The sequence below is a fragment of the Hippocampus guttulatus genome, chromosome 16 (assembly GCF_054856545.1).
Source record: "Hippocampus guttulatus isolate MCC_2025c chromosome 16, RoL_Hgut_1.0, whole genome shotgun sequence".
Lineage (NCBI taxonomy): Eukaryota > Metazoa > Chordata > Actinopteri > Syngnathiformes > Syngnathidae > Hippocampus > Hippocampus guttulatus.
Genome location: NC_141276.1, coordinates 9,884,262 through 9,894,015, shown reverse-complemented (window position 1 = coordinate 9,894,015; position 9,754 = coordinate 9,884,262). Strand labels below are relative to the sequence as shown.

The window sequence follows — 9,754 nt, the reverse complement described above, 5'->3', positions numbered from 1 at the left end:
GCTCTGCTTACCTTTTGGCTTTGATGCTTTGGCCAAAGATGTTCTTTGGGTGGGGAACTTGTTCCACCCTTCAAAAGTCCTTCTTTTATCATGTCCCCTTAAAAATGTTTTCCAGTATGTTGTTACAGTCGACTTTATTATAATTCATAATCGCAGACACTGTAACCCATCCTGCAATTTATTTGAATGACAGTGCTTCCCTCTGCTGGACACTATATACTCTTGAAATTTTACCAGTATTCTGCGCTTGTGAAACAAAATGAAATGTAAAAATACAGTAATAAAATGCTAAATCTATTAAAAATATCTAGTCTAAAAGTAGCGATTCTGATGTATAGTTGAAGTTGTTAAAACATTAAAAAAATACATTAAAAAGAATACAAAAACTAGATAAAATATCTCCAGTCTCCAAGTATGTTTGTCACTTTTTATCTTTATGCATAGAATACAATATAAAAAAAATACTATCAAGAAAAAAAAAGAAATACAAACACTGCGCAAATATCGACAGTCTTAAAGTATAGATGTGTACGTGTGACACACCAGAAAAATCAGGATGAAAATAATACAATACAAAAAATGGTCATGTGCCATGTGTTTGTAAATACAATCCTGTGTGTGTGTGTGTGTGTACTTTTTCACTGTATTATGACTGTATTGTATTTACAAACAGGCGGCCCGGGTACTCTGGTTTCCTTCCACATTCCAAAAACATGCATGGCAGGCTGATTGAACACTCCAAATTGTCCCTAGGTGTGAGTGTGAGCATGGGTGGTCTGTGCATCTGTGTGTGCCCTGCGATTGGCTGGCAACCGGTTCAGGGTGTCCCCCAGCCTACTGCCAGAAGATGGCTGGGATGGGCTCCAGCATCCCCCCTCCCCCGTGACCCTTGTGAGGATAAAGCGGAATCTGTGTGTGTGTGTGTGTGTGTGTGAGAGAGAAAGAAAATATAAAAATATAGCTGGTGTGCACTGAATGTGTGTTAGTGTGTGTGAAGGCAAAGTGTGTCAACATCATAGTGGGATGATGCCCCCCCCCCACACACACTCACACACATATATTGACAATAGCTGAAGGCTGTCTGAGGATCAATAATAATACAAAGTATGTCATTTTCGATAACACGCTGCCATTTTTACAGTTGATGCCTTGGCGGGAAGGTCCATGGACCTCCCCCAGGGAGCCAAGTGCCAGAAGGGAGGAGGAGGCGGAGGAGGAGGTGAAGGAGGGAGGAGGGCGGGATGCTGCCGTAACACGAAGCCTTTCACCACTTTCCAATACCCACCGCCTTTTCCAAACATCGTCAAGATTTTCTGATGCTCCGAGAAGACCTGCTGAGACGCTATACGGCAACTTTTCTTCAAAGGTAACGCCATAATGCTTCCTCCACATGCAAACCTAAACAAAGATACGCTGCTAAAGCTAAATGAGGCTAAGTGAGGATGATGATGTTGGTGAGGATGATGTCAGTGAGAAGATTTTTGCGCTTTTTCAATTCGCCGTTGATGTCATGGAAAAGTTTGACCTGCTTTTCCGTGGACGTTGACACCATTTGTGCCATTGGTGTTGATTTTCATCCATGGAACTCGTTGGCAAGTGAGTTGCCGTTTGGGCTTCCTCTTGCGGCATACGCAGTCATTTTGGATGGTTTTGATTTGATTTCAATTGCATCTTTTTTTTTTTTGAAAAGCAGGAATTAACCACCAATCCGTGAAAAACAGAGATTGCCCCCCCCCAAAATAATCACTGTTAAATATTTTTTAAAATCCATGAAAAAAGTGTGTGTGTGGGTTTACTGTATTTTTACAATATCGTCACTCAAAAGATGAGAGACCATCAAACAGAGTAAATGAAATAAGAAGCAAAGTTGACAAAGTTGCTCCACGTGAGCTCTCTCTAGCGGCGAACCAAAGAATTACTGCAGAATGCTTTCTTTCCGTTTTTTTTTTTTTTTACGTTGACGTTCACATTATTTTCATTGAATCCTAAAAGAACTCAATGACTGCTGTGGATGTTTTTAGTGATTTGAATTCATGTCACACAGTGCGAGTTGCATTCTCAGGATGAAAAGTGCTGAACGGTAGACTCGTTCGTCAAATTGAATGCAAGCGTTTACTACCACTTCCAATATTTCCGTCAAGTTTCCCAACGTCTTGCTAAGCTTGTCTGTGAAAATCAGCTTTTGCATAACTGTAATGACTAACAGTTGCCTGTAGATGGAGCCATTGCAGCCATTCAGATTGGAGATCAGTGCAACTTTTGAGTCGAAGAAAAACAATAGGTGAAGGTGAATCTCGGGTTGACCCATCAATTATGAGGGAGATAAATGGCAACACGTTGGGGGGAGATCTTGCCCCAAGTGGAGGAGTTTAAGTATCTTGGGGTCTTGTTCACGAGTGAGGGCAGGAGGGAGCGAGAGATCGACAGGCGGATCGGTGCAGTGTCTGCTGTGATGCGGACGTTGTATCGGTCTGTCGTGGTGAAGAAGGAGCTGAGCCAAAGGGCGAAGCTCTCAATTTACCGGTCGATCTACGTTCCAACCCTCATCTATGGTCACGAGCTATGGGTCGTGACCGAAAGAACGAGATCCCGGATACAAGCGGCCGAAATGAGTCTTCTCCGCAGGGTGTCCGGGCTCTCCCTTAGAGATAAGGTGAGAAGCTCGGTCATCCGGGAGGGGCTCAGAGTCGAGCCGCTTCTCCTCCACATCGAGAGGAGCCAGATGAGGTGGCTTGGGCATCTGATTCGGATGCCTCCTGAACGCCTCCCTGGTGAGGTGTTTCGGGCATGTCCCACCGGGAGGAGACCCAGAGGAAGACCCAGGACACGCCGGAGAGACTATGTCACCCAGCTGGCCTGGGAACGTCTCGGGATCCCCCGGGGAGAGCTGGAAGAAGTAGCTAGGGAGAGGGAAGTCTGGGCTTCCCTGCTAAAGCTGTTGCCCCCGCGACCCGGCCCCGGATAAGCGGTAGAAGATGGACGTTGGAAGTCGGACAAGTTTTGGCACCTCATGCGCAAAAATGTATGGTAAAAAGGAAGAGAATGTATGATGGTAGCTCGTAGAAAGCGAGTGTTGGAATCATAATGAAAGATGAAGCAGTTCATGGAGTGAATGACAATCACCATATAAAAACACCACATTCAATTTGTACCATGTGGGGACCTACGGTACGGTATGTTTCGTGTAGAATTTTTTCTTTTAAAATACTTTTTGAAGTATTGGTCTTTTATGAGGTAAAGTCAAAATGTGGAAAACGCTTTTTAGTTTGTATGCTTACATGCTTGATAACTTTTCACGCAAAAAAAAAAATGTCCAACGTAGGTTCTCATGTTGATTACGAGAAAATGGAAACGCTAGAGGATGTTATTCTCCTTTTTTGTGGTTTGCTGCTTATTTTTTTCCCAGGGCACACTATTCTTGAAAGATCGATTAAAATGCGGTAATACGGCTGGAAATATGCCCAACTCGGCTTTGAAAATGGCAATGAATTCAGTGATTCTTTCACATACCACCAGAGGGAGCCCTCAATTTACCCACCATTCAAAAAAAATCCGTTTTGGCATTATTCTCTTTTCTCCGCATGCAGGACGTGATGGCAGGCAGCCCCGAAAAGATCGCCCTGGGTGAGCGCACGCTGTCGCAGTCGCGCGACCATCTGACGCCGCCTAGCCGCACGGAGAGTACGGTGTTTAGCCTGTCCCGCAGCGACTCGCTGTGGACGGCCGAGACACCGCCGGACCGCTGCCAGGTCTTCTGGTTCCCCATCCACTTCATGTCGACGGGCGGCGGCTTCCTGGCGTGCGGCGTCATCATCAGCGGCCTCTACTTTGCCGGCCACAGCCGCAAGGTTAGCAATATCCTGGGCCCCGCCCTGCTCTCCATCGGCCTGATGGTTTTCGTGGTGGGCGTGGTGCTCATCCCCATCACCAGGGAGAACCGGCGGCGAGCCTTGAAGAAGCCGCTCACCTTCCACCGCCAGCCCGTCTTCAACGTGTGACTCCATCGGGATTTCGATACAGTGGACCTCTAGTTCCTCTACTGGAAAACCCCTCTATAACAATTAGCGAGTAACAGACTCTCGGACTGAAACGATTACTTGAATACTCGCTAAATACTACGTAAGGATTTGTATATCGGGCATTAAATTGCTGAATGACTCGAGTGCTGAAAACAAGCCGCTGTGGACAGTTTCACTTTGGGATGGACTTTTGTTGCTATAGGCGGATAAACATTTATGGCTGTGCATTTGCGTTCTCTTTGCGGGTACAGTAACCGTATCCTGACTCCTTGACATTGTAGCAGAGGGTCATTTTCTCCATGTTGTCCCATGAAAAGAACGAAATATTTCCACAAATGGGAGAAGGGCTGCTCATTTTTTGTGAGCTTGTGCTGTGACTTGCGACCCACTTCTGCCTTTTACTTTATGGCCACGCCACAGAAGGAGCCCAACGAGATACTCGACAATGTTTCTGATGGAAAAGTGCACTTGAAGGCGGGACTAATGCGTTGCGATTGACTGTATGAATTATTAAACGCTGCTTGACGTTTCCTCGCAAAAGCGTTTCGTGAGACTCAAGTGGGCACCCCCCCTGCCAACATAAAAAACATACCAAATTACACACACACACACACACACACACAAACGAAAGGAATAGTGACACGTGTAGCACAAGTGATGGCTGCACTTATGTGCACAATTTATAGTTCACTTTTCAATCGTGCCGCGAATCACAAAAAAACAACAACAGTTCTTTGGTTCTCATGTATTTCACGTTGAATGCAACCCAAATATACCTTTGACTGTTAAAGCAGCTTTGAGAAGGCTGCAGGATTTGCATCATCTCGGCCTATTTGCGCGTGTGTGCGTGTAAGTGTGTGTGTGTTCAGGTGTGTGGCGTGCGCCCCCTCCTTCGACACGCTGACATCCGGGACACACCTTGCGGCTGTTGACCGAGTGGGCGGAGTCTCCTGTGAGGCAGGTGAGCATCCTCCTCCTGTTTATTCCTTCCTTCGCTTCCCTCCTCGTCATCCGTTATTTGGTTTTTGATGCTTTCTCGTCGCTGGTGGTCAGCATGGGCATGAGGTGTTTAGTGGGCAAATGTTTGCCGCTCCTGTTGGCCGGTTTAGCGCTGGACGTCGCCGGCCTCACGCTGCTGCTGGTGGGCGTATTCGCGGACGTGCGCGCGGCCGACGGCCAGTTCTATGGCGACTTCTTCATCTTCACGGGCGCGCTCGTTATCTTCGTCAGTTTGGCCTTTTGGGTCATGTGGTACGCGGGCAACGTGCGCGTGACGCCGGGCGACCCGCGCGACGCCCGAGCGGAAGGTCTGGCCGCACGCCTCGTCCGCAAGCTGTCCGAGAGGCTCAGCCGAAAGATGGCGACGGCGACCCCGAGGGCGGACGGGGACGCGCGCGCGCACGACGACGACGTGGCGGGGCGCTCGATTCCCCACCGGGCCGGCCGTGTCACGTGGGGGAAGGCCACCGTCCACAACAACAACGAAACGGAGCCCCGAAACGACAACAACTTTCAAGGGTACCGCCAGGAAAACTACAGCCAGGATGAAAACTACAACAAAGGATACGATAATGAAGGATACGACCGTGAAATCTACGACAGCAAAGAAAACTACGACAAAGGGTACGACAGTGACGCAGACAACTATGAGAAGTACAACAGGGAGAAAAACGACAACTACAAAGAGGAAGGATACGACAGGGAAAGATATGACACGGTCACGGATGATGACGGCAAAGATGAAGGTGAACAACTGTGACCCCTAAAATCAAGAAAACTACAACAAAGGTGACGTTCATGAAGCTTACATGAATGAAAACTACAAAAATGAAGAAGGCGTGACAGCTTTATGGACAACAAGGCCACCAACTGTGAAGCTTCATCGATGGAAACCTCCAGTTGCCAAGGCAATCGACACAGGAAAGCAGCCAAGTCATGTTAGCTCTTTGAATTTCCGTCACGGTCATGTGACAGCCGGCCAACCGGTTTGGCTTTGTTGACTCAACAAACACCAGGATCCTGGCGCACACGCACAACACAGCAGCACATTTGACTGCAAATATGAAGTGATTGGCAGCTTCTCACAATGTGACTGGACGTCACTTAGGCGAACACACAGGCACGTCGTCTTTTAAGTGCTGTCGCGCAGCGTGGCTTTCATGAAAATTAGTGAGACAGTGGTGCCTTGACTTAAAGGGTTTTCTGGTTGCTTATTTTTGTCAAAAATATTTAGTTAATTTTTATTTATTTATTTATTTTGCGCCGCAGTCGCCGATGCACTTTTTGCCTTTTTGGAGCAGGACAAACATGAATTTAAAATGAAAACACACGCAAGGAAGCTCCTGCAGACCACAACTCACGCCCAGATGCTCACATGCAGGCTAACCAGCCGATCGGACTCCATCTCCTGACATAATTCGCTAGGCCACGCCCCATTAAGGCCCACGTCCAACATTTTAACATTTTCTGGGGGGGTTTCTGTTGTTTGTTTACAGTACAGTACGATTTTTTTTTTATCGCACTGAACCCCTCAGATGATAAATTTGTTAATTTGGGGGGAAAAAAACTATTGTAAAACACAAAGCAGGGTTGGGCAAGTTAATTTCTGGAGGGGGGGCCACAGTTTTTCATCAGTGTTTCTGGGTGCGCCACATAAGACCACTCACATCTTAACCAGATGTAGGACATAATGCATCCTTAAATACATTTCATTTTTGAAAATGCATTTCTCAACACATGTGTAAAAGATCCACTATCCTAAATCAACAGCAAAATAGCTATGTACTGTATTTTTTCCCCCAGTGCAAAGGACTCTCGTATAAAATTTACCATGAAAGGACGGCACAAAACTGCTGAACAAGAAGCCAATATTTAGTGCAAGAATTATTCAGTCTACTCACATTGTAGTGTACGGCAGTAGAAGATCCAGTGGAAGTGCAACTGGGACACGTCTACCATCTAGTGGTGATTGATGATATTACAGCTTAAAACTACAGTCGACCATAGTCGCAATTTAATACACGTGGATTGGCATATTTGCACATTGATTCATTCATCATATTTTGGACTTTTCTCCCATTTCCCTCCCATGTTTAATGGAAAACCTTTTGGGAATAATTCTAGAAAATGTCCCCAAAAAGAAAAAGTTGCCCATCCCTGACATAGAGGAATTAGTATACGGTTACACCGTACGATATTTTTGTCCATTGCTCTTGCTCTGTCACAATCTACGTATATGTGTTTATTGTTTTAACAGTGTGTGACCTTAAAACAAAATGGTAGTGCTGCAAAACCATGCCTAGAGCGTAACGGGTATCCCTTATTGTGGCTTATTGCGGTGGTGCCCTAGGAATAACTCTTGCAATGCAGGGAAAATGCCTGTAATCCTTTTCGAAGGGTGTTAGCATGTTGACTGACTTGATGTTGATTGATGTGGCGATTGTCATGCAGTCCAAAAGCAGAAAGGCATCAGGAAGCAGTCCAACAAGTCGGCCCAGCGCAGGAATGAAGATGGACTTCTTCACGAACCAGCCTTTCCGCTCCACAATTGCTCAGGAGTCGTCTGAGGAGAGCCGCCGGCGTCCAAATCAGCTCAGTCGACGTCCGCTCGTCTCAGTCCGCCCATGGAGCCCAACAGATGCACAATCTTCTTCCTGGCTGTGGCCGTGATCCTGGATGTGGTGGGCTTACTGCTTTTCCTGGTGGGCATCTTCGCCTCATTGAGGTACTGGGACTTTTTTGTCTTTTCGGGACCCTTGCTGATCTTCTTGAGCATCTTCCTGTGGATCTTCTGGTACATGGGCGGCCTGCTGGTGCCCGACGAGGAGCTGGACTTGCCCAAAAGCAACCGTGACCTGTCCTGAACCATACTGGACCAGAAGACAAGATCCAGACGCTGTTTCCTGGCTTCATTCTGACAACGGGTGAGCTGGAAGCTTCGTCATGTAAGGATTTCATTCTCAACATCCACGGAACAGGAAAAAAAATGGGCGAGGAGGGATCCAATGAAAAGATGGAGAAGGTTCCAAAACTTGAACTTGAAGGAACATTTTTGACGGATGTCCCCGTTGACGTTGATCACACTTGACTTGTGAGCTGGAACATTTCTCGTTATCTTTGATAATCTTTGACGTTAGTCGTGAATGAAGGGAGAGCCACCCGTATGCCATCCGTTCGCAAGTTTTCTTGCATCCCCCACCCCACCCCACTGCCCACCGTGATGAGTTTTCTCATGAATTTTTCCCTAGCCCAGATATGGGGCCGAGACCGCTTTTTGCCAAGTTGCTTTATTTCAACTGTGAACCTGTCAAGCCCTCAGGGACCTTTTTTCTTTGGATTCAGTGATGTAAAGTGACAAACAACATGACTATCGGCACTGAAAGAAAACGTCACATGGATTGTATAAAGAAGTGTGTAAAAAAAAAAAAAGGAATGGAAAGCACATAGTGTCGCGTCATCTCATTTATGAACTAATGTCAGTAGCAATGCAACAAGATTTCCCTAAATGACAATTTGCTAAAAAAAAAAAATGCTGAGTCAAAACTGTCATGTTCACGTTAGCTTCGTAAACATTTTTGATGCTGAGTGGGCCTGGGACAGTGCCATGACTACTTTTCTTAGCCCTTAGCGCTATCAGTTTTTCATTTCATCCTCTTATTTTTCTTTTTGGTCTTTTCTTTCTGGCTTCATTTTGTTGGTGTGTCAAACAAGCCTGTCAGTCGGCCGAAGGTCCTGTCTAGTGACATCCTCAAATGCTGATGCGTCACCGGCCCCCGTGAGTCTTTGTTGCCGCATATATTTTTAACACCCAAGGATTCACAAGCCAAAAGTTACGAAAATTTGCTATTTTGGTCCCTATTTTCTGCCCCAAAATAAAAAACATTTTTAAAAACCTCACATCCATGGAATAACAAACATGAAGTTAGCACACTTGATTTTGTTAGTATTTACATGCTTTCCATTTGAAGTCACTCTGGAATTGTCACTCGTTTGTGGTGTCAAAACTTGTCAAACCAGCGGTGCAGGCTTTTTACAGGAGGAGCATCCACTCGCCCCGGAAAGAGGAAACACCAACACACCAACACACCTCTTAACTAAAATCACATTTGAGGTTCAAGTGCTAAAATGATTCTACCCCACACTGACCACATAGCGATATTCCAACGTCCATATCATTCATATGCACTCCAAGTGCCGTGGCATCATAATGCAAGGCTTTCCAGCTGTACTAGCTTTTGTTTTTATTTTGTTTTTTTGCTCAATGCAGAAGTCCAACTTAACATGTCATAATATGAAATGGATCACCTGTGGTCAACCAGCCCTCGGTGACAACTTGCTGAACACATGTTGACCAAGAGGACAATGAAAGCAACATGCCTCGGCCACGCCTCAACAGACACGTGAGGCGCCTGGACTTCTCCCAGACATGACGCGCATTTTTAATGGCCTCCATTTGGAGAGGAAGCGGACGAGTAATGGATCTCTCGCTCTGATCAAACCACTGCTCGCATGTCATCCCTGAGGGACTCCCAACGTGCCCTCCCTTCCTCTGTTGTGTTTGTAGGCCTGAAGGGTTGCCATAGTGCCGATCATCCTCATCTTCCTCATGTTTCAGATGATGATGATGATAGATAGTGTGGTTTGTGAGAGCTTAGTGACGTTCATTAGCACTAATGCTAAGTGTGCTGTCACCAGACCAGCAACAAAACAAAACAGATGAAACACTAGCGAGTCTA

General features: G+C 46.2%; 2 protein-coding genes across 2 annotated transcripts; both read left to right on the top strand.

The window, feature by feature from the left end:
* The first annotated feature begins 1,242 nt into the window (after nt 1–1,242).
* On the top strand, nt 1,243–4,501 carry pirt (phosphoinositide interacting regulator of transient receptor potential channels). Its single transcript, XM_086133874.1, has 2 exons — nt 1,243–1,366; nt 3,588–4,501. Exon 2 carries the CDS (start codon nt 3,594–3,596, stop codon nt 3,996–3,998), a length of 405 nt encoding a protein of 134 aa, XP_085990000.1. The 5' UTR covers nt 1,243–1,366; nt 3,588–3,593; the 3' UTR covers nt 3,999–4,501.
* Nucleotides 4,502–5,045: 544 nt separating this feature from the next.
* Nucleotides 5,046–7,470, top strand: tmem238l (transmembrane protein 238 like). The gene has a single exon (XM_086132322.1). It carries the CDS (start codon nt 5,074–5,076, stop codon nt 5,776–5,778), a length of 705 nt encoding a protein of 234 aa, XP_085988448.1. The 5' UTR covers nt 5,046–5,073; the 3' UTR covers nt 5,779–7,470.
* The last annotated feature ends 2,284 nt before the right edge of the window (nt 7,471–9,754 follow it).

Bases quoted from the DNA above. Each gene is read 5' to 3' on its own strand.
- tmem238l (XM_086132322.1), top strand. From the start codon at position 5,074: ATGGGCATGAGGTGTTTAGTGGGCAAATGTTTGCCGCTCCTGTTGGCC.
- pirt (XM_086133874.1), top strand. From the start codon at position 3,594: ATGGCAGGCAGCCCCGAAAAGATCGCCCTGGGTGAGCGCACGCTGTCG.